At 24.7% G+C, this 26,401-nt stretch overlaps 1 protein-coding gene across 4 annotated transcripts; it reads right to left on the bottom strand.

Annotated features, from left to right (window-relative positions):
• Positions 1-713: 713 nt before the first annotated feature.
• LOC126907081 (uncharacterized) lies at positions 714-16,625 on the bottom strand. 4 transcript variants are annotated; one of them, XM_050688110.1, is made up of 6 exons: positions 16,349-16,441; positions 16,145-16,227; positions 5,522-5,704; positions 4,933-5,041; positions 3,503-3,731; positions 714-1,265 (listed from the first exon to the last, which is right to left on the bottom strand). In XM_050688110.1, exons 3-6 carry the CDS (start codon positions 5,688-5,690, stop codon positions 1,164-1,166), a joined length of 609 nt encoding a protein of 202 aa, XP_050544067.1. In that variant the 5' UTR covers positions 5,691-5,704; positions 16,145-16,227; positions 16,349-16,441; the 3' UTR covers positions 714-1,163. The 4 variants fall into 4 exon arrangements, with proteins under 4 accessions (XP_050544067.1, XP_050544064.1, XP_050544066.1 ...); XM_050688107.1 differs by lacking the exon at positions 16,145-16,227 and having other exon boundaries at positions 16,349-16,590; XM_050688109.1 differs by lacking the exons at positions 16,145-16,227; positions 16,349-16,441 and adding an exon at positions 13,499-13,649.
• Between the last annotated feature and the right edge of the window lie 9,776 nt (positions 16,626-26,401).

Consider the following 26,401-nt stretch of genomic DNA (forward strand, 5'->3'; position numbering starts at 1 on the left):
TTTAAATTAATCTCTCGCCCAGAAAAATATCTGCAAACACACTTGTGTTTTAGGGTACAGCAATATTTGTTCTGCTTCAATTTAAATAGTGTTTAATGGTATTTAACTCATAGATTTATTAATCAATCAGTGCTGGTGAAAGTGTGGGTAATCAGGGATCGTGTTCAGGACTGCACGCTTTATTGGACCTCACACATAGTAGTGGTATTAGTTAGGGTTTTATTTTAGAAGATGTATAAAAGAAAAAAGTTTATTACTTTTTAAAATGAAATAAAAATTTTATTTTGTCTATGTACTCAATTTTACTAAGATGATATATCTAATATAATAATGTAATAATTAACTAAACTTACTCTTTACATAGGGACGCCGCAATACCTGGCACGAGCACTGTACTCAATAACTTTATGAAAAAAACTATAAACGATCAATATGTCTTTTAATATTTCCGATTTATATGCAAAAAACTATATGGGATATCTATTAATCGTGACTGTTTCCACAGAACAAATACAAAGAGCTGTTAAAAATATTATTACACATAATATCTTGCTTCTCAAAGCTTCTTGGCCACTGCTAGGACATGTTGTTGGCTTTACGTTAAGTACAATGAAGAGATATTTTATACTAAAATAATATCGAGAAATTGTTCATACTAAAAATAATAAAAAGACACTATATTATAAATATTTTTACATACCATTTAATTATTAAATTATATATAATTAATACACAGTACGCATATATAAAATTACACAAATAATTAGTAATTTATTATTCTATGTTCCATATAATGGACATAATAAATTGTCGTAAAATCACAGACACGTTTTATAATTATTATTATAATAATTTTTATTTGTTTTTTTACACGCCGACAATCATAACGCTAATATCTTAGTGCAAATTTAACACAGGAACGAAACAATTATAAAATACTCTAATTTATACAATTACCTACCAATAAAACAACACTGGGCTTGTAACTATAGAATTTGTTAAATTAGCCATTATTTTCTACGCAGTCAAATATGAAAAAGAGGGGGAAGAAGGTAAAAAAATATATAAATTCATAAGTAAAATGACAGCGTTAAAAGTTTACGGTTCTTTACAAATTTCTAGGATATAAAAAAGATGATATTCCTGAGTTACAGTGTTGCATCTTAGTTATAATTGATATTGACTTGTGATGGCATCTTGTCAAAGTAGGGTGTTACCGTTTTCACACGTCCTGGAACTTTGATTTGTTCTTGAACGTTTATCGACTGAAAAAAAAAAATTCAAATTAGTTATGTTTAAAATTATAATTAGAATAATTATCATTTATTTAGGAATATTATGAATCGAATTACAAATAAACTATGCACCTTATGCAGTAGCGTAGCCAATTATATTCAGTACGAGGAAGTTAACAATTCAAATAACGGTACTTGGCAAAGAAAATATTTTAATTTAATGATTTTAATGTAAAAAAATAATGAGTTTCAAGTTTTAAACCTAATTTTAATAGCAAATTTGAAGATTTTAGCTCAAATAATTTAAATTGAAAAATATTTTTATATTTAATAGTTATAAAAGTATAAAAATATTTTAAAAACTTAAAAAATTCAAGAGATCATATTTCTGCAATAAACTTAATAACATTTGACCTTTCTTTATTATTGAATAATTTTTTTGTATAACATAACTATAATTAAATAAAGTAGTAAACATTTTTAAATTGTAATTTTTTTGTGATTAAGTTGGTTGATATATTTGTTCTTGTTAGTGATAAAATGAGAGGGTCGAGTATCTAAAATTATAGAAGCAAAAAATCAATACATTTATCTCCTAAATAACAATTCAAACTTCTATACTCCATTTTAACCAAGAAAAAATAAATAATTTCTCCATATATCATTTGCCATTTTTACTATGTTACAATATTGTTAAAATTATAAAAAGTAAATGCTGTGATTGATACGCTCCTTTAATATTATACCCTTGAGATTATGTGTTTTTGGATCTGTTACACTGTACATATGGCCTATCTTGACTGATATCATGGTTTGCCTGAAGAACCTAGAAAAGTGAGGGGATTAAAAATTTAAATGGTCAAGGAAATCATGAAAATACTAGGGATTTTTATGATTTTTCCTAGAATTTTATAAAAAATTAATTAAACCTATCATACATTTAGACTATTCAGGGTGACCCAATATGTTAAGCTTTTTAACTTGACGGAGTGCATATACATCAAAAAAACTGTAACCACTCTTACTACACACAGACTCTATGTATTAAAATACTTGTAATGTGTAAACGGTTCATCAATTAAAAAAATTGTTGGAACAAATTTATTTGTTATTTTTTGTTCTATCATAAATTAGTTAAAAATGGGCGTTACAAGTTAAGTTTAAAGTTAAGTAAGTTCAAGTTTAAGTTAAGAAACTTAAATTTTAAATTTTGAACTCTAAAGGAATTAAAAAAAATTATTAAATTACATATAATTGTGGAGCTAATTGAACCAAATGTTTTTTGTCTTTACAAAAATTTTAAATTCTTATTATTTTCTGAGAAAATGAGTATTTTATCAGATTTTGAACGTCCTATATAAAAGAGGGGTTTGGGGTATAAATCATTATAATTTAATTTAAAAAATTAAAATGGTGGTTTATGTAGACAAAGATTTCTATAATTCTATACCTACGTCTCTCGATTAGGAAAAGAAGGAGAAAGTTATTAGTGTGGTGGACATAATACCCATGCATTCAAATTTGTTGTTCCATTGTGCACAAAAGTGTTTTTGAGGTGTAACACCGTCGTTTAAAAAAATTCAAATGGTTAACAAATTACAATACAAATATATTGGGATGATGATGAAATTATACGTCTTCAAGTAAATTATGTATGTCTACATCCTTTAAGCTAAATATGAAATATTTTTGAAAATTTACTGGAAAATTATGGAAAATTCGGGGATTTTGAATTTTTTGAATTTGTGGCAACCATGGATATCTTTGCGTTAACACCAAAAGTGAAATACAAAGTAATCATTACTCGCTAGTTTTTGTTTTATTCATTACATAATAAAAGCTTGAAATTTGTATAATTTCATTTAAAATTAATTGCAAACAATTATTAATATTCAGTAATATAGTTTATTTTCTAAAGACCCTTTCAATTTGAATACCCATTCACAGTGACGTGACAAATAATAAGTTATTTATAAATTAATTTTAACATTTTCTAACTAAATTTTAATCCAAAATTAGAACCAGAACCGTATTTAAAGATTAACTTTATATTTAAGTTCAAAATTCAAATCAAAAATCAGTGGGTTGATTTGGATTTCGAATAGTTTATCACATTACTGGCATAAAATAATTGTCAAAGCTACGCCACTGATAATATGTACTATATTAAATATTGATCAAATGCGTTGCTAAGACCTTCCTTAAACACATGCACTTAATTATTGGTGCGCCAGCGATTCTGATTGGTTTCATATTAGTTTTCTTACTTTTATATATAGAGGTGGGTGCGGGGTCGAATTGTGCTTATTGTTTGTTTTCCTATTATTTTCTTTAGAATTAGGAATAATACTATTTGATTTTGTTTTGATAGTCGTTTGATCGACTAGTAAACTGTTGTCTACTTCTTGTTTTTGTCTCACGGGAGGTATCTGGGGTATAGAGAATATTTCTACAGAGGGTTTCTCTAAGCTTGTCCCAAAAGCACTCTTATCAGCTCTGTAAATTGTAATAGTGTGTGTAAACAAAAAACTTTTTATAATTGTCTGGTTTTTGAGAAGTAAAATATAAATTAAAAGTAGATAATGCGAAATGGTATATAAGCAAAAGAAACAAACGATTTAAAAAACACAATATGACATTTAGCTGTTAATATTGACACTCGTTTACAAAGTGATGAAATTATTAAACTAGAATATGTAAAGAAAGATAAACTATTAACCATGGTTTGATGAAGATGAAGAAAAACAACAGTTGCATAGACTTATGCGAATGAGACTGTGTTACTTATTTGTAAGTAATACGAAAACACAGGAGGTTGATTTTTATCAAAAAGACGGACATTTAAAGAGCGTTTATAGAATAGACTTTTTTGTAACATTAATTTTATATTATATATATATATATACATATAAGGTATATTATTGGAGAATAAATAAAAAAATAGGGAATTGACAAATTGTAGCCAATCAGAATCTTTTTTTTTGATAATTTTGAATCCAATGCCGTTAAATACATAGTTTAATATGTGTTCAGCTTTAATCACAATTGAGAAGTGTATGTTATTTTAAGCATTAATAAGCACCTTAGAGTATAGATTTGTAAGTCAACCTAGACTGCTTGTTTTGTTAACGTTATCATAATTTTATAAAAATATTATTATTTTCATAATATACATAATGCTGTACAATTAAAAAATGCCACTGAATCATTAAAAACTCTACGAGAAATTGTTCAACTTCCTGTATTGAAAAAAGTTTAATTTTTTTAATAACTTAGCGATGTTTACAACAGTGTGATATATAATTTAAATAAATACTATAGTTGAATTAATCGAATGAATTGCTTGTAATAAGATCTCCAAGTCGTGTAGCAAAAATTACATGTTATAAATTAGTGATAAACCGCTGCTGTAATTAATTTACTAAGAAATGATATTTTACACCGTCTCGTCAGGATATAAAATAAAATACAAAAAAGTATAACTGAATTGAATTAGACATAGGTACTAGGCGTATGGTACTCTTGTGTCATAATAATACTTTTATTTACTTTTAAGAAGTATTTAAATTATATTATGTTATAATAGCAAATTTTTTGGCATTAAAAGAGTTGGAAAATATTTATAATATATAAATAGTTGTTAACTGAAGCAATTTTTGTTATACATGCTAAACATTTTTGAACTTTCTAAACTAACCTTTGATTTTCCCAACAATAAGCTTTTAAATGGTGAGGCGTGCAAGTATTTTCACAACATTCTTCTACTATAGGTACTCTTTTACGTCGGCGGCTAGGAGGAGTTACATCTAAAACCAATAAGACCTTAAATTATACACCTGAACTATACTTTATCTAAATATTTGATATTATATAAAAGAACCATATAATATAATTACAACATTAATTAAAAAACTTCTAAATATATATTACTACTAATATATATCCAATTATGTTTCAAAATATGAGATAAATATTTTACAGATCAAATTTTTTTTAGTTCATGGACATTTAGACAACCATTCCCAATATTTATCAACAATTTTTTATTTTATAATCATGTAAATAGTTCAACAAAATTTACAAGAATATTTAAATTCTTTATTCCCTTTTTCCAAAGAAGGAAACATCAAAAGGGTACATCTGAACCATTTTGAGTAAATTTCTGCAGAACTTCCTCCCCTATTTTTTTAGTTTTTTAGTAGAAGTTACACATTCTGTATATCTTGATATACAATACAAATTCTATTGATGTTAAGTTAAAAAAACATGTTCAAATTAACACTCACCATCATTAACCGGATGGAAGTTGTATCCATGACTGCAAATCAATGCTAACACATTTGCTAGCTGTGATCCACAAAAATGCCTCGGCGTATCCCACGAGAAGTTGATAATTGGCGAGCTGTTAACGTGGCTGGCCAACAACAACACTATCACCATTACCAACGCGTTCATAGCACAAATCGCGTCTGAAATGTGTGTAATAGAGTTAAAGATTTAATTATTAAAGAATAATTCAATATAACAGTTCTGAAAAATAAACACAAGTGAGTTTATTTGCCTCGACTTGCATTTAAATATGCATCAAAATAGGCAAACCAACGTATATCATCGATATTATTATTTACCTCTACGTTAACAATAAAAACAATCGGTTAAATTAAGTAGAAGATGCTAAAAATAAACTAATTTAAACCTTAATGCAGTCTACATGGTTATTCAATATGTATTTAGAGAAATAATGCTGAAAATATTTATTTTGAGAAGATAGGCTGAACTAAAAATAATAAACGTTGGACTTGTTGACAACTATTATAGTTACATTAATTCATTTCCTGATCATAATTCAAACGTCGAAATTCTTTATTATTTTTTATGAATACATTTTTTTTTAATAAAACATATATTTATCTTTAGATCTTTTGTCAATTTACAAATTGTAAAAGCCATATTTTCTATAAGTTTGAAATTTAAAGTAATCATTAATAAGAAGCCGTCAGTCAAATCGTTCTACTAAAAATATTTATTTTTTCAATGTTTGAAAATTTTCAGTAAATGAGATTATTACAAAAAAATTAATTAAATGTTAAACTATTAACTGTTATTCTCAGTTGGTAAAACAAATTGTTCGATTCTCCTCCAAATTTTTAATTTCAGAACTGCTCCACAACAACAGAATAAGTGTTCATTTTTGAATAATGAATGAATTTAAATTATTTAAGATGATTAGAAAAAAACTTTTGTTTTTAAGAAAATATTGCTTGAAATTCTTAAAGCATCGCAAAAAATACTTTGTAAGACTTAGCACGTAAACCATTAAGTCATATATGTATAAATCATAGAACATATAAAGGAAAAAATATTGAATAGTATAAAATTTTTATTACAAAAGTATAACATCGTTGCAATTCATAATAAATGAAATTGTTTTTAAATATTTTATTACTATTTGAAGATAAGACGAAAAATTTGGAGGTCCATTTTTATAAGTTATTAAATTTAAACCAAACTACCCAAACTTTTGAACTATCTTATCACTTATCAGAAGTTTATTTATTAAATATTACATTTTATTTATCATCATAACATTTGCGCAATCAATTTTCTTAAAGTAAAACAAAATTCATCGCAATTTATTTTAGTACTAAAGGTTGGTAATTTGTATGTGTTGCAATTAACCAACCAGTGTTGTAAAGAATAGTTATTAAATGTATTTAAAATACTACTTATTTGATATTTATTTGAAATACTATTCAATATATAAAAGAAGTATTGGTAATATTTTTTTACAACTACAAGCACAATAAAATTAATACATGGATGAAACTAAGTAAATAAACTTTTTTTTTATAATCGCCGCAAAATATAAAAAAATATACAAATTAATTTTTTTTTTAATGGATTAGAATTGACTTTTTTTAAATGTTGTTCAAATCAGAATTATGTTTTAATCACTGCTTATTTAAAAAATCAAAAATGTTAAAAATTGCATTGGTCTTATGGAATGTTTTTAAAAGATTTTTTTAAAAACATGTTTTTTAACAACCCGGGTTCAAATTATTATTATGTTTATAGAATATTACATATAAAATCAAGTATATATTGCTTGATTAAATAGTTTTATATTTGAATTCGTATACTCAATGTTATTTTCATCATAGGCGTCTTTTTCGATTCTCTGTTAACACTTCAATGTTTGTTCTATGAAACAGTTGTTTTTTATAGATGCAATAAGTGGATAAAAGGGTATATGTAAAAGAAAATCTATTAATATGGGAAGTTACAGTAAATTATTTTTTTTACTATACAAGAAGTTAAAATTATATTTTGATAAAACTTAATTTAAATTTCAAAGTTTACTTTAATGAATAATTTTTGTATAAAAATGAGAAATTTCTAAGTATTTAATACAAAATAGTATTGAAATCCAACTGATTATAATTATTAAGTATTCATTTAATTGTTTAAATATATTTACTCAAACACAGTACTTTATATAGCTCTGCTTATTTCTAATAAATAACCTACAGAGCCTGTGAATTTTAAAGTTGTGTATGTTAATGATCCATGTTCATTTAACAATAGCTTAATTAAAGTATACGGAGGGGTAATTGGATGTATTAGTAAAATTCAAACTGTAAAAGACCAATAGATTACTTTGTATACGGAATGACCACGCCAAGGACTTCATAAAATATTTAAAAAGTTCAAATTACTCTGATTTAAATCTATTTAAATCAAATACTCTACGGGATTAAGATATTTATGTAACAATCAATAGTTAAAGTGTTTTAAATTATCATCATACCGGAAATACAACGACAACAATACTAACATAGCGTTTCGTCATTTATGTTACTATTATAACTACTAAAGTCATATATGATTTTTTTTCATATTTGTTTCGTTAAAATTAAACAATCATGTTTGTTTGTAAAAGAAAATAATATTTCATAGTTATAACATTGAACGCTTAAGTTAAAATTTTATTAAAATGTCGTCATAAATAATATGTAGCTAAGAATGTATTATTTCTAATAAGTATAATTGAATTATTCGAAAAAATGTATATTTGCAATACCAAAAAGTCGAAAAGTTTTCATAATTTGGGTCAAACAAATTCTAGACATATTTCTTTGTGTATATGCGTCAGTATACCCGTTGATTTTTGAAGTGTTTTTTGTGATGTTGGGTTAATTGTATTTATTTTTAATTAATTAGCACAAGTACTCAATTAAATTATTTCAAGTCTAACTCAATTAATTTTTTTTTTAATATTGAAGTATAACATTAAACATATTAGTATTTACTGTCGCCAAATATATTGATGGAATATTTGGTTTTGTAACTTCCTTTTATCCAATAACTCATTATAAAACAATCAATAATTACAAGGGAGTATTTAAATGGGATCGATTGCCTCTTTAGACTTATACATAGATGCAAATTATGGTAAGGCTTAGAAGGACATCCAACGTTTTAGAAAAACTATCACCGTTCTTTGCCTCTATCCTAATTATTTGGGTTCGTTTTTTCTTTACTATCTGACAGGATTTTTACGCCGACTAACTACTTTACGTAAATAAATTATAATTTTTAAAAAAACTATATATTATTATTAAAAAATGTAGGAGGGAAAATTAGATATTAATTTGTTCAAAATATCCGAAAATTTTGTTGAAATTACGCTTATGGACTTGCACTACACAAATTTCAAAGAACTAGTATTTATGACGACACACTAATAATATTTTTACATAAAAATTTTCTTTAAGGTAAGTTAGAAGAAAATAAATGACATCATCAAAAATATTGAGTTTCCTTTCTTCTAAAAAAATATCTAAATGCGATAGTAAAAGTTGAAATTATCCAAAAATTGTCACATACCAATATAGTATTTTTAATATACACGTAAAAGTTTAAATACGATCAATGAAATTTTGACATAAAAGTACTAAAAATTGAATATAAAGAAACAAATTTTATCTTTGAACTATCTAAAATTTTCCATAGAACGTATGGGTTAAGAACTTTGTACGTATGTATTTTTAAAGAGAATTAATTGATAAAAGTAAATTTTTTTGAATTAATAATTTTTCAAAATGTCGATTCGTAGTATTTTACTCTCAATATCAATAATATAATGGGTAACTTATCCAAAAATAAATTGCTAGCAATATGTTTTTAATGATTTTGTTTTCAAAAGTATTTAATATAACGTGTAAATCTTAAGTAAAGTACCTATCGCGTGAGTTAAATGTATCAATAGATAACTTAATGTAGTTAAACAAATCAGTCATGAAAATAAATTGAAATATAATGAGTATATTGAACTTACTTAGTGGAATAAAAAAAATTCTCTTTATTTATAGTAAATATATAATCTCCATAAATTTCAGAATAGTAATGAAATGCTCAAAAATTGGATAAAAATTTTTCCGAAGGCATTTTTCCCGTTATAATACAAATCATATAATTTATTTTAGTCTTTTGATTTGTAACTCTATGAACTACTTATTAAATACTCGCATTGATTTCAGTACAATAGAACACATTAAATTGTGATCAACGTGTTGTTGATCACTTTTAGGGTCAAAGAACATGACGTATCCATAATCAAATGCAAAGGATTTAGTAGTTTTTCATTTCATCATTATTTGTTTTTTTTATAATAATTATCTATTTTTATGTGTACATAAATTTTTAAGCAGCAATGTTATCACAATTTTTCAAGTAAACAAATATATTTTAATATTAATTAAAAATTTACCTGAAGATTTATTGATATACTAATAAATATATATATATATAAGTATATCAAAATTAATTACGAATATTTAATAAATTATTTTATGAGGAAACAGTCTTCTGCGATAAGGTATCTTGTACCCTGTTATAATATCATGATTTTCTTTCTTGTCCACAATGCATGATTAATATTAATTGAAAAAAAAATTATTAATACATAACTATTAGATAACAATATAACAATAGATTTGCGCGCTAATTAATTAATGACGTCCAAGAGAAATATAAAGATATTAAATCTCTACGAGAGGTTTAATTACTCTCTAACTAACTTGACACAAAATTAAGAAGAATTTACTTCGAAGTAAAAGTAACTTTCTTCAACTGAATTTAATGCTAATTTTAATATTACAGATAATTATTACTTAATAATACTGAAATATTAAACTAATTTTTTAGTGTATAAAATATATTATGGTAAAGTGATCGTAGAACATTTTTGTGACAATTGTTTTTGTTTTCTTGAATATACAGAATATGAAACGCATTTGTTTACTCATGTTTCAAAAACACAACACTGTACTTATTTCTCGTGCCCTCTAATAGACATTAAGTAATATTAAGTGATGACCCACTGCACGCGAAAACCTTGTTAAAAATTTGCCACTAACTAAACAACACACATATCTATTTATAGAGCCAGCACGTGTGAATATAATTTGACCAAACACAACTAACGATACAGTTAAATAAGTCACATTAAACAAAATATTCGTATGATTCATAATAGATGGAGATGAGTAATACAAATACATTATATAAGAATCATAATTGTGATAATCGTTCACTCTATGCAAAAAGAATATTTATTTAAAAATTCAAAGAACTATTGTAGAAAACAATACTAACAACGTCTTTAATTACATACAATTTTCTGTTATCAACACCCGATTTAACATAGAGTGTATGTTTACATAACAGCATAATTATACGAGTCAGGTAGGTAGATACTATATTCTTTTAGCTAGGAATTCTGCTATATAATACCTACTCATAGCTCAAAAATAACTGTGTATATATTCTATACACATATTAATCAATATGTATTTTGAGTTTATATGGTCAAAATTTATTTCACATTAATATAATAATATATATTTTTAATGGTTAATTTTGAATTTTAATATACTTAACATGACGATGAAACTTCATTTCTTGCAAACATATAATGAAATTTATTCATTACTTGACTGGATACATACTTCACAGACGTTAATTAATAAGTGCGATTAATGAAGCCATATGCTTACAGACAAAAAAAAAACAATTTTTTACATAGTCCTTAGAGTCTATTAATAATAAGCTATTTATCTAATGTTTGATGAACAGAAATATAAGATTAGATAAACGAGTATCAATTAATGGAATGTATAAAAATGTGAAATAAAAAATACATTTTTTTATTAAAGGACATTGAACTGATTGCAATCGCCTTACAAATACCTGCTCTAAAACTATTTAAGAGTAATTAATGGTCCAAATTGTGTTAAATATTCTGAAACACCGAGCAGAAGATGAGTACAAAAATCAGTCAGTTATGGCTCATACAAATGGTTAAGACGATCAAAAACTCTCGATATTCTATTAATTAATAATGTGTGAATGTGCATATATAAAATATTTGTTTTACACAGTGACATATTCAGGGAGATTAGGTGACTTGTGCTTCCCCCCCCCCCCGAAATGTGATTATAATGCTATAAATATTAATTTCGAACAAAATATAACATACAAAAATGAATATGCAATTATTATTTAACAAATGTAATACAAATACTGTAAATAAGTAATATATACAGTTTATAGGTATGTACAATAAAAATCACTCAAAATTAAATCAATTTAACTGCTATATTTTTTCAACCCTTATCAGAAAAAAATCCGGATACATCATTGATTTACATAACTTTATGTTTTAAAAACAGAAATTTTGTTTAACGTCAATTAAAAAAAAAAGTAATCTTGTTAAGAAGTTGGGTTATATATTCGATTCAAAAAGAAATAATAAATATTTTTTTAGATTGAGTTTTAGATACTGAAAATGTATAAAAATGAACGTTAATATTATTTTGTTTAAAAGAATCTCATTATACGTTTAAGTATAAATAAACTGTCATCGTCTACCGACTGGATATTTTGTTTTCATTTTAAACAATAGATATTTTAGGAAAAAGATGAGAGAGAGACACACTTTTCAGCTTGTAATTTTAAATTATTGGAAAAATGAAATTATAAAATAGAATTTTCACATAAATATTTTTAATACAAATGTGACTTAAGAATAAAACCAAAGATTTTTGGATTGTGATACAAATTAAAATTTTTTTTATAAATATTTAACTGTCAGTGCTAGAAATATATCATGCTAGCTTATGTAGTTTATCGTCGAATAATTTTTTTTTTTTAACTTGAACTTTAACTTAAGTTAGTCTTGGAGTTTTTACTGTAACTTTTATAATTCTTATTTTTAAAGATATAAATGTTTAACATAATTCGACGGTACGGTGTAATTGATGTACGTTTAAAAAAAAAAAAGATTCAAATATTTTTTTCCGTGTCTATGTATAATATAATGTATATTAAATTTACAATTTCTTATAATTTTAGTTCATCTGTATAAGTTTTTTTTATCCACAACAAAAATATAAAGTTGTTATTAACGTTGATTGTATCTATCCTTGAAATTTTTTTCTGTAGCTACCAGATTTATTTGACAACCGAATTTCTATGGTTTTTATTAATTTAATATGTTCCTCAGACTCATTTAAATCTATTGCGACCATTAATCATCTCGGCCTTAGTAATTTACTAAAGGTTTTATAATAGTGTCTCAGTCTGTTCTATAACTTTCGATGCACTAAATATATTTTGTAATACATTTGTTTTTAAATTGTTGAGTATAATAATATTTAATAACTAATTATAATAATAATATCCTAAACCAATTAAACCAATGTTTGATATCATTATATAAATGAGAAAAAATTCAAAATTTTACAAATGCTCTAAAAGTTTAAATATAAAATATTAAAAAAATAATTTTCTACTATTTTATTTATAATTATCGACTCTATAAAAACAATGTCTATTTTGATTTTTTTTTAAATACTTCTAGAAATTTATAAAGTATATTATTTATTATGACATTATAGTTTTATATATGTATTCTAACAAGTTTTTAAAAAGAAAGTAATTATATATTATGAGTGGATCAAAAGTTTAAAATTTGCCAGAGCATGCTGTATAGTGTCTGTAAGTTAATAACGAAAGAATTACTTGAGTTTTAGAATGCATTTTTTTTAATCTTTTATCAATTAGTTTTAATTGCACTACGTCATCATTTTCTTTTTAAAAAATTTTGATTTTTTTACTTTATAATGTCTAGATAAATATATAATATATATATACCAATCTTAATTTGAATATTTTTCGTATGCAATAGAAATAAATCTTACCTTTTTACTAAACTTGATTCTAATATTGTTCTTAATACTAATATTTGTACTAGTTAATACCAATTAAATAATCCACAGGTTACACTATTTTGTATTTTTTCACATAATTTAACGCGATTAGCACAAACTAACTATTCGCGAGTTTTATGCACCAACTGAGCGAACTTAGACCCTGACCCGTCAGTCTAGGGAGATTACGCCATAGTGAGTTATATTCTAATGTTTCTTCTATTAACCAAATGATTGTCTATGAGAGGTGTTATTTACAGTGGGGATGAAGGAATTTTACAGTATGTAAAAAATACAGCGAATAAATACCGTTGTATCAAAAATATTGTCGGTAGATGACAACGTTATATATAATAGAATGCCACAGAAATCTGAAAATTTACAGTGAATTCACAAAGATAAGCAGGTCAATTCGGAGATTCTTTTAAGGGCATTTAAATATATTTATAGTAAGTGTAGGAAAATTTTTCAAGTTCAGAGTGCGGTATTTAAAAACTATGTATAATAATAAAACAGACTAAGTACTACGTTCAGACTAAAAACTTTATAATCAGTAAACCAATACATATCATTTAAAATCATATTGCAAATCAATTAAATAAATATGTAACCAATGGCGGCCTGTGATGCTACGGTTATTTTAATAAAAAAATAATAAACATTTTGAATGAAATCGTACAAATTATACTTGTACAATACAAATCTGAACCGGTAAGATCGATTCTTTCATATAAAAAATAATTATATTACTAATTTAAGATATTAATAATAACAGATTAATGATAAAGTAAGTAATAAACCAAAAAAATTTAATAAGGCAAATTAGTTCGTAGTCCTTTATTAAGTAATAAATTATTTTGAAAATATAGATAATTAATAATGAATATTGCATGTATTTAAATTTAATTGATCATGAATTTTAAAGCACATGTATGCTCATAAATGTGAAATTAGTAATTAAAAAAAACTCGGTGTCTTTGAACTTTATGAAATTTTATCAAAAAATATAGAAAATATAACTGTACTACAAACGTGTTAATATAAAATTTAAAAATACTTTTTTCCGGATATTGTGAACAGTACCTACGCAATTTACGCTTTAATATCTTATGCCAAATTTACAATAAATTTAGATTTCACAAATTTTTAGATAACTTTCATACTTGTAAAAATTATTCCGGCAGGTACATTTAGAATCAGAAGTCTCTAAAATCCACTTATAACTTGTAAAACACGTTGTTTAAACTTACAAATAACAATATTTTCCATGAATAACATTTAAGATAAAATAATGATTCTTTAGTTGTGGTATTCAATAGATTTTACTTAATTATAATTAAAATGTTGGCCAGTATTTTTTTATTATCAAAGGTTATGCAACAACATATTAATATTATTTAATTTGCTATTAGGTTTTACCCTGGTTAAAATTTAGAGATAATTGCTAAAAACTTCAATACAATAATAACGTTATTGTATTTAATTATGCTTTATTCAGCCACGTTTTGTTACAGGATCTTGATTAGCAGAGGTATTCGAAGATAAAGATTTAAATTAACCATTGGATTTTTAAATGGTGGATTAAAAGAAGTGCTTCTATCTAAGAAGTAGAGAAGTTCTATCTTTAAATCACAGATAAGTGATTTATTTGTATTGTTCAGAAGCATCTCAAAGCAAGAGTTTTCGCGAGATAAATAGGAATCTAATAGCTTTACGGGATGCCGAACACGTGTTTCAGGTTATCAGTAGCTACAAATCGACTAACAGCAATCAAATCCAACTGACAGCTTTGTCGGTGTACTTTAGCTAGTTGTTTACCATAATATGCTGCACGATGTCTAACACACAATAGTTAGATATTAAAACAAATAATCAAAAGCTTTCTTCAATTGTGTTTTTACTGTCAGTGTAAGAAAAAAGCCAAACATGCGTTTTAAGAAATTTGATGACATAATGATGATGTAAAATAATAATTTTTTTTGAACTTTATAGTAATTCATACACATACAAAAAGTATTATTTTTGATATACTAAAATAAATGATCAATTATAATGATCACATTTTAACATTTTTTACATATAAATTCAAAACCAATAAGTATTTTTAGCGGATTAAATAGGTTTTATAAATAAAATTAGTATATCTTTAAAATAATCGTACATTCAGCATACACATCAATTTCAGATCAAGACATTTTGTTTAAAATTGATAAGCCCTAATCATTGATAAATTAGAATTATCTGTTATAGTAATCAGAGCAGTTTTATTTAATCAGGTTTCATTTATTTTGAATGGATGAACTTAAATTAAATAAAACTGACTAAAGTTTAACCGAAGAATTTAAGAAATTATACATAAAGAGAATTGTAAATATGAAATGATAAAATTGTTATTGTACAAAGTGATGTAATGAAATTCCTTATGACAGAATTCAGAATTATGTGAATGCATTTTAACACACTCCTTAAGTATTAATTAACTTTAAGGGAAAAATCTCGCAAAAGGTCAAAATACATATAATGAAATATGGACAGTTAATTAGACTACAGTACGAATATACCCCTGCCCTCCGGCAAAATCATAGTGTTTAAATCTCCACCAAAATGTTTATTACTGATAAATACATTTTAATTTACCTTGAATTGATTACACTTTGACAACTTATAAATTGCAAGCTTATAATTGATGGTAACCCAAATGATAGGTCAGAACGAAAAAACTATTAAATATAATTAAAAAATATTTAATGTATTTTTAACACAATAATTAAAATTATAAATAATTAATAGTAAAATAGAAACTTTAGGTGATATTTTACATTAACTAGTTTAGAAACTTACTTGATATTCCTGGGGTGAAAAATTCTAGTCGAGTCCAGTATCGCCGAGGTCTTGGACAACGCGGTCGTTTAAAGATGTGTACCGGTCCTGAGCCATAAATGAACTGACTGCTGCCACACATGACCGACTCGTTGTCGGCTGTCTGTCTGCTATTTCTCTCCGTATCACCCTCATGTACCTACTCCATTATTAACATTATTGTTATAAATATCATCATCATCGTCAACGGCTCGACGAATAAACTCGTTAATAAAAAAATACATTCCTCTGTGTGTATTACTCGGTTGATCTATTAATAATATTTTAGAAAAATACAATTATTTTCGTCTTTTATATTACAAATAAAATGTACATAGGACGTGTAAATTAATAACGATTATAGATTTAAAGTACACAGTGGATAATTAAGTACCGATTAATAACGTATTCGTTGTGTAACCAGTGGTCGGGTACTCGAGTTGTTAACATGAATATCAATTACAATATTAGAATAATCAATTGATTTAGATAAATTGTTCGATCCCTTCGCTTTTTTTTTTTTATCTTGATATAGTGTAATACACTAATACAATATATCACTCTAAATTACCGTTATAATATAGCTTATCATTTCTAGTAGAAGTTTTGGCTTTATTTTAAGGTCTACGCTTTCTTTCGATTTAGTTCCAAATATTTACAACGACGTATTTAAATATATAGTTTTAAATATATATTATACTTAACGGGTAAAAAAATTTTTATAACATTTGAAAAACGTATTTTTATAAAAATCAGCGTAATCAATATTGTTTGCGTAGTTACAAAATGTTATATTATGATGTTCTTATCTTAACTTATAAATGTATTTTTAATTATTTTTAATAAATTTATTCGAATAATTATATTTTTGTCGAGCGTTTATACTCAATTTTACATTTTCGTTTAAAACAAGTTTCCGCACGTGCGAAAAAACATTGCTACTTGTTATTACAGTGATCACTTAACACGTGCTAGAATCATGATAATCGAGGTGTAGTTGTTTTTGCTCAAAGACATTATCATTAAATCGGTATTCAACAATAAACTAAATTGATAGAGGTATTTTAGTTATAGGTCTAAGATCACATTTTTAAAAAGTAATGATCAATATCACACCAATTTAAAATGTTTTATGATAATCCAAGTAAATTGTAAACATTTTAAATAAATTTAAGAAGTTTAATAAGTGCTAGTCTGTGAAAGACCTGATTGTAATAAAAATGTTACAAACATAAGGTATATTTGCAAAAGTACAAATTCTTCAATGGCGACTTGTAAAAAATACATATAACATTAAGACACACTCTTTTAATGAGTAACTAATACGTACAAATATGTTCAATTTTTACTATATCATATTACAATTATAATGACTTTTCCTTAAACTCCTATATTACTTAGATAATAGATTATGAATGATGTTACCATCCACGATAAGGTATTTTAAAAAGTTAGCAGTTAAGTTATTCACGATTATATCAATACCATGTTAAATATACTTAATTACACTTAAATTTGTATTGATAAGTAAATATTATTAAACGGTAGTTTTTTTAATATATCTTTATTGTTATAGCTCTATTATTAGCCGTTATTGTATAATGTATAAATTGAACGATTATATTTCAATAAAATTATTATTCTATTGTTTATTTAACATTAACTGACCTAAAAAATGGACGAAAACTTATGAAAAAATGTATTGTAATGATTTCATGCATTGAGATATTTTATTTTACTATTATTGTGATAACTTTTAGTAGAATATGTCCTTTATGATTATAATTAGTTAATAATTCTTGTTATTTAGTTATAATTTAATCGAAAAGTGTATCAATAAAAATATTTACTCTCATAAATAGTGGAAATGAACGACTATGGAGTAGGTATTAATTCTTTTATACAAGTTGTTTACTTTATAGAAATATTCAAAACATTAATGTAAATCGTTTAAAAAATAGGTCAGCTAAATTTATGTTATTTTAAGTACTAAAGATCTACTAAAGTGTTATCTTAACACCTTTTTTTATAAAAGTATATGTACTGAATATTTGTTTTATGTAATTAATAAATGTAAATATTTTTGAACTAGTAATTATTATTTATTGCCCATACCAGAAATTTATCAAGTCTAAAATCTAAAAATGATATTGAATGCTATGCTCCAATTATAAGTAAAAATGACTGTGTTAAATTCTTTTTACTAAAATTAATATAAAATCTATAAATGATTTCCAAAGAAAATTAAACAGTGGTTTATTTGTACCAGTCGAATGATATTTATCGCCAAAGTTAACTCAATATACATATAAATATTGATTAAAACGTTTTTGTTAACGACATTTTGTGTACGTATTTTTTCTTACACATCATATTGAAGTTATATTGACTAGAGATTAATTTTGACGAAAACATTTGTTTTCAAAGTTCTTTTACAGGTGATATAACATTATACATGAATTTTCATCAGGTATACACAAATGACCGAAAACTAATGTTATCATTTGGTATAAAATTATTAGTTTTCTTCAAAACAAATTTTTTTTTCCGATAGTCCTATTTGGCAACCGATAAATGAACAAGACTGAAGTTATTGTGTGATGTAATTTTGTCAAATATTTATTTTTATTTGTTGCACTTATACATGCATCACGTTTTATTTATACTAAAACGAACATTCGTTTTATTGTTCAAAATAAATCCATAAATGGTATTTAGTGTAGTATTAACAACTGTTCGCTCTCGAGTGAACTAGAAAGGATTTGATCAGCTGCATTTTCCATAATTCTTAATGAAGAGAAACAGTACCACATTTTGAAACTCGAAACAAAGTTTGCTCAATAGTGGAATTATGTGAGGAGATTTAGGGGGTCTGGACCCCTCCCTAACATTGATATTTTTATATTACGTAATATGTCGAGTCATATATACAAGGTTGAACATAATAATAATTTAGTTTAACATAGTCTAAAAATGTATAAATTAAAAAAAAAAAAATGATTTTTTAATTTTATTAGAGACAGATAAAAGAATATGCTGTTAACAAAGTTTACAACTGTAAAAATTATTTAAAAAAAAAGTAACTAAAATATTTTTTGGATCAAATGTTATTAGGTTTGTTAAAACATCGTGGATCACTCTGTATGTATACATTGGTATAGTCATTGGTTCTATAGTGGTAACCCTTATAATCCATCCCATAGTCTAACTATTACAATAAACAGTAAAAGATTTTGGCTTTAGTAAGAGCATGAATATAAGCCTCTAATCTGTCTCAAGCAAAAATCCTTGCTACTCTACTGAATATCGGTGCCTGAGAATAAAAAGGGTCTAACATATAATCGTTGATTTTTCAGTAGATGGTTATTAAAAACATAATTATCGTATAATTTAGAGCTCATCATGGGTCTTAGTTTTGTCTGTTTATTTTTTATTTATTTTTAAATAGGTATTAATAGAAAAAATTGAAATTTTTATTCGAAGGAGTGTCTCAGCTTATTTTGTCAAATTTTATAAATTTTCATATACTGAAAATGTTATTTTATTTTTACATATTTTTACTGTTATGTACTTTACTAAATGCATATTTTTGTTAATTGTATCTGATAAAAAGAAAATTATTTTTGAAATTGCAAAATAGTCATTTTGTTGCCTTTTCTAACAAAAACTTTTGATGTATTGTTAATAATATTAGGGTAAGTACTTATTAATATATAAATATTTTAATACATTAAGTGGGTATGATGCTCAGACGGATACAGCTCATACTGGTGTGTGAACTCTAAGCTCGCATTACATAAACACTCTATGCATTAAAATACTTATTACTTAATGGTTTAAAAAATTGGCTTACGAGTTAAAAATACATTTACAATTTCTGATAGTTAAAAATATTATAGAATTATACATTAAATGGCGGTAATTACAAAATTAAAAATAAGAATAATAATACGAAAATAACAATTAATATGTTTTCTCACAAATCCGACGATATTTTATAATATTAAAATTGTTCAATAATGTATAAATAAGTCAAAGAAATTTTTTTTTATAGTAGAAATACATGCTATTCAATGACGTGAGTTAAATCGTATTAGTTTCAAAAATGTCCGAAGGTTGTTAGAAGGTGTCAATAAACCCCCTGAGTTTATTTTAGCCACAGTTAATGAAATAACTAACACGAATCATATAATCTTAGTGGCCTATTTTATTAGTAAATTTTAAGTTTTTGTCTTAAAAAAAAAAATTTCCGCAATAATATTTACTCACAGAATATTGAACAACATGACTTAGTATAGTCTACGGATAGAAAAATTAAAATGTATATAGTATATTTTATTTAATAACTTATTTCAAATGATTAATAATATTAATAATAACATTTTTAATGTTTTTGTTAGGATGGTGTGGTGTAACAGGTATATCAATTAATATTATTCGATAATTAGAAAGGGGTTTAGATAAAAGCCTCAAGGGTTACACTGGTGTCGATAATTCTTGCATCCCTTGGAATATTTTTTTGTAGGCGTCCGTGATTGATTTCATTAGAAATTATTCAAGTATACATTAAATACCTATTTTCAGCGTTACATGCTTTTTTAGTAGATTTATAAAAAAAAATATAAAACTATTGAAATGTAGTTGGACATTTGTTGAAGTGTAGAAGATATAACTATTATTTAATTATATTATCTGTTTTGATCATCAACGTACTCGATCTAACCCATTATTATCTCAACTATTTATTTTCTTAAAAGCTCTGACTTTTTAATAAAAAAAATTGTAGTTAAAACCTTGTTTTATTCTGTAATCAAAATTTATATGGTTTGATATTTTAAATTATTAATGTAAATTGTTTAGCTAAATATATATTTTAATTTATTTTTATAAAATGTAAACAATTTGTATATGAGACAAAGCGATTTTTAGTGATCCAAGTACAAAAAAATTAAAAACAAATTTATCTATACCAAAATGAAACTTAACTTCGATAACTACTTTTAAATTATAGAAAAGAAAACTAAAATATAGAAGTGTCAATATTATTTGATGAGATACTAGGTTGGTTTTATTTTATTTCTTGAATGAATAACTTTTTGTAGTTTAATCACTTAATTTGACCATTCCTCACAAAAATATTTTTTCTTAAATTTTTAGAATGAGTTCTAGTTTATTTTTAGGGATCCTAAACATTTACCTTCTATGTATTGTATCGGATCTTTTAATTTGAGGTTTTATTTTAATCAACATTAATATTTAAAGCCCAAACTTACATCTAGATTAAAATTTAAATCATCTTATTTAATAATATCATATTTCACATTAAATTTTTTTAATAAATTAACTGCAATAAAATTTATAACGGGGGTTTCATCTAAATTATCCTTGAACGAATTTTTGGGCGATTAATGTGTGATTATAATCAATTTTATTTAAAATGTACTGCTGCCACTTTCATAGTTTGAATTGCAGACTTTCTAACTAATTAAAATTATAATTCGTTAATTAATTCACAGATTTCAGTATTGACCTTCTAAATTATATCGTAGTATAAACAAACAATATTTAATGTTTATTGTTAGTGTTTTTTATTATTATGTGGATTAAATTGTGATTACAGTATTCATAAATTATAAATAGATAGTCACGACATAACAATATTTTGTCAAAAAAACAAAATTAAAAAATTAGACAAGCAGAGTTCCTTGACCGAAGTATGAATTACATTATATAGTTGTATAAGAGTATAAAAAATTAATTTTTATCATTCTTATTCGTAAACGTTCATAATATTCTTTCTTATATTCTTTCTTGATAAAGTGAATAAATATTTACTGGAGTATAACAAGTTTAACAAAATTATTCATGCCGGTTTAGTATTGTTTAATATTATGTTAAATTAATTATATATGTAATATTTATATTAATTATGTTAAATAATGTTTGATATATCTTCTATTCTTCTTTATTCCTCACCTTAATCTTAGCTACTTGGTATCGGTCACCCTTATCCTAAGCTTCCACTTGATAGGATCTCCCTCATCATCAACGCTTACATCAGCTGTCTATATATTGCATTCAATAACATCCCTCCATCTCTTTTTTTGGTCATTCTCTATCTCTTTTTCCTTTAATATTCATTTCTATAACTGTTTTTACAGCTTCCAATTGTTCTCTCCTCATACATGACATAACCATCCAAGTCTATTTTCTCTCATATTATCAATGATTGACTCTACTAGTCATTCCCAACCATCCATCTAAGCATTCTCATCTCTGCTACACTCTCTTGTCAACCGCTCAACATTCTGAACCATACATCATAGCTGGTCTTACTAAAGCCTTATAGAACTAACCTTTCAGGCTCATTTGAATTTTTTTACCACATAACACACCAGAGGCTTCTTTTCAATTCATCTACTGGAATTAACTCTACGTCTTACATTCTCGTCAATAGCACCGTTCTTTTGTTGTACAATTGATCCTAAATACTTATAACTATCTGCCTCTTCTATCACGTTCTCGCTTATTGTCTTTAATATCGTCAATTTACCTACCTTATGTTTTCCTTTATTAAACTCGTATTCTATATACTCTGTCTTACTCTTATTTATTCTTAATTCCTTTCCTTCAAGGAATTTAACGTTTGATACATAATAGCTAAAAATAATTTCTGTTTTTTATTAGAGGGATTAAGCATAAGTTATACACTAAGCATAATATTTTTAATACTTCTCTTATTATTCCTATTAGTTTAAAGTCCTTTATTGAATGAAATCTTATTTAAAAATTTCACAAGTGAAAAATTGAAATAGGAACGAAAACTCTTCATTGTCATAATTAAGAAACGACTCCTCATAACAAATAAGTAATTGATGTTTCACAAGATCGGCTTTCATGTTTAATGATTATTAAAATACTAATGATAAATTTAACAACTAAATATTAACTATATATATATATATATATATATATATATGAAATTCAATATAATGTTGCCTTTATACAGTTATTAAAAAATAAAAATATATACATCAATGATGATCGCATTGTTCAGTTATAGTTATTAAATCAAGAAATTTTTGCCATTTTTTGCAACTAATTATTTTGTAAATAAATTCAAATTAAGTTTGATCTAGGATATAAAATGTTTCTATTTTCTAAAAAAAAGAAAAAGGTTTTGTAATTTCTACAAATTTAATTGTATTTTTACAATTTTTAACATCATATTTATTAATAAAATATGTTTACGACCAAATAAACTTTTATTAACACAATGAGTAGTTAGAATCATTTTTTCTAGCAACATTTGTATTATTAAATTGTGTCAGACATTGTCAATGTCACCTACAATATCTACAAAGTTGGGTAAAATCTTAAAATCGCGTATTCGATGTATGAAATTCAAAATACTACGAAAAAAAGTATTTGAAATACAAAGTAGTATTTTGCAAATAAAAATGTCAAAATATAAAATATAAATAAAAGTTTTGATTTTAGTAGATTTTATTTTTACAACAACCAAAATTGATAGGTTATACTGATTAAAAAAGATATTGTAAACATACAACCATTATCCTTTTTTATAATCCGTTTTTATAATAATTTATTAAATTATAGCCGTTAAAAAAAATTGTCTAGAAAAAACTGACAGAGGGTTATGTGCTTTTGTGCTCCTCCTAAATCCGCCATTGGAAAGATTTATACTCAACCTACTTCATTATGTCGTACATATTATCATACTAATATATTTTCTGCGAATAAAGTTAGCAATAAGCGACGTCTTTTTATTAAGTTTCATTATAAATATTATAGTTAGCTACTTATATTATGAATTCCTACATCAAAACGAAACAATTATAATGACTATAAAAAAATATGAGAAAATGTATGTAAATTTACAAACTACGAGGGGTAATTTTTATTTAAAAGTATAAAAATCAAAAGAATAAGAGAGATGTAACATTGGTACTTGAATATTAGAAATAATACTTAAAAATTATTTCAATTCTCATTATTTCTAATCATAAAAAAAAAAAAATGATCGTACAACGCTTTTTACTTTTCAAAAATAAGTTTTTCTTCGTCACGTGCAATTATGACTTTATGTCTGTACCCATAATTTGTTATAAGCGATTTAGAAACTTAAAAACTATATCAACAATTGTTCTTTTATTTCTAATTATTCCTAATAGCTGTGGTTATAGAAAGTTACTGTACTCATCATATATCTTTTTCCTTTGCTGCACATGAATAGAAGATAGTACAAAACAATGACAAAAACCTGAATTAATAGATAAGATAAGAATTATATGTATTTAATGGTTATTGTATAAAAACACCATAATCTAAATGACCTTTCAAAAAACATTATACACAAATAGTATATAGGTATTGGGTTTGTACGAGATTATACAGGTAAAAAGTGGGCTGACTGTGTTTCCAATAATCTCCCATAAAACTGAAATAAAATTGAAGTTTTGTTTAATAATTTATATTTTGAGGGGAAATTGAATATGAATGAACATTTTTTTGAAATTAAGAATAATTAGAAACGAAATAACAATCATTAGTATAATTTTAGCTTCGATACGTTGTTTGAGAAACTATTAATTTTTTCTCTTCAATGCTTTTTTTTGTGTCACTACACCTGATTACTCTGTTATTACGGAATCGATCTTGCTCAATAATACGTAAAAAGGTCTCAAAATATATCTAGCTGAATCTGAAGGACCCATAAATGCAATTTCTCTATTATAAAATATTTGTTCAGATAATTTTGAAAAAAATGTTTTGCTATAATCTTAAAGTATTTAATGAAATAATTGTCATCAAAATATACTTGTTGAATCTTATTAAAATACATTGAATTTAAAAAAACATTTTTAATATTTCATAAACATTTAAGACAAAAAATATAGATTAAAAATGTCTTTTTTTTCTTCTTTCATAATTTTATTAAACAAAACACAAACCTACTAATGAACGCTACTTGCACTGAGTAACAATAAAATATATATATATATATATAATTTTTGTAGATATGATAATAAGAAGAACAGATATAGGACTATAAACTATAATTGAAAATATTTTCATTTGACATAATAATTTTTTAAGTTAGGGCCGGGGAATATACCAAGTACCGATCAAGTAAAAGCTGAGTAAAAAATGCCTACAAACCGAGTACCAGGTAAAAGCACAGTCCTATAAAAGTAGGACGGATACCCAACCCACACATTACATAACTCCAGAAGTACTATTTCAAAAGTTTTTATCGATTAATAATTTTTTAATTAATTTTTTTCTTGTTAACTAGTTAAATATCAATACTGCCATTAAAAAAGAAAAAAAAATCGACACATTTTAAACGTATACGGGATGAATTAAAAAAAATAACTAATAAATCAAAAAATATATAAAACTAAAAAATACCAAAAGAGTTTTTCTATATAATTATTACTTTAATAGAAATCCAGTGTTTAATATTAAATAAATTAGCCTGTATACATAATATATAATGATCAATTATAATTGATCATTAAGTTACTGAACATAGGTGCATTTCATTGCTATTTATAATTATTATTATTTTTATAGTTTTTTTTTTAATTTCATTAAAACTACAAGTTTGAAGTTTATCTTGAGTCAAGAATAAATATCAGAGATGAAATGTCAATATTTAAAAATATAAAATTAATCATTAAAGTTTTTTATATTTTTGTAAATATTTGAACTGTATCATTTGAAAGATAATATATAAGTGTATGAGCATCTCTAGAGGGGGCAATGGGGGCAGTTTGACTTTTTGCTTAGTTAATTTTTATAATCATTGTAAATTCTATTACAAAATTTTGCGAAAACAATTTTTTTTTATTAAAAATAAATAAATAAACATTTATTTAATTTTTATTTTACTTTTTTAAGTATAAGTTCATTTACTTTATATAGCTCTTACAATTTCCGAAAGAAAAACATTAGCCTTATTTACTCTAATGAACAGACCCTGATCTACCAATATGTGCCTCTTGTACA

This window comes from Daktulosphaira vitifoliae, unplaced genomic scaffold, assembly GCF_025091365.1.
Source record: "Daktulosphaira vitifoliae isolate Bord-2020 unplaced genomic scaffold, ASM2509136v1 Scaffold_5, whole genome shotgun sequence".
Taxonomy (NCBI): Eukaryota; Metazoa; Arthropoda; class Insecta; order Hemiptera; family Phylloxeridae; genus Daktulosphaira; species Daktulosphaira vitifoliae.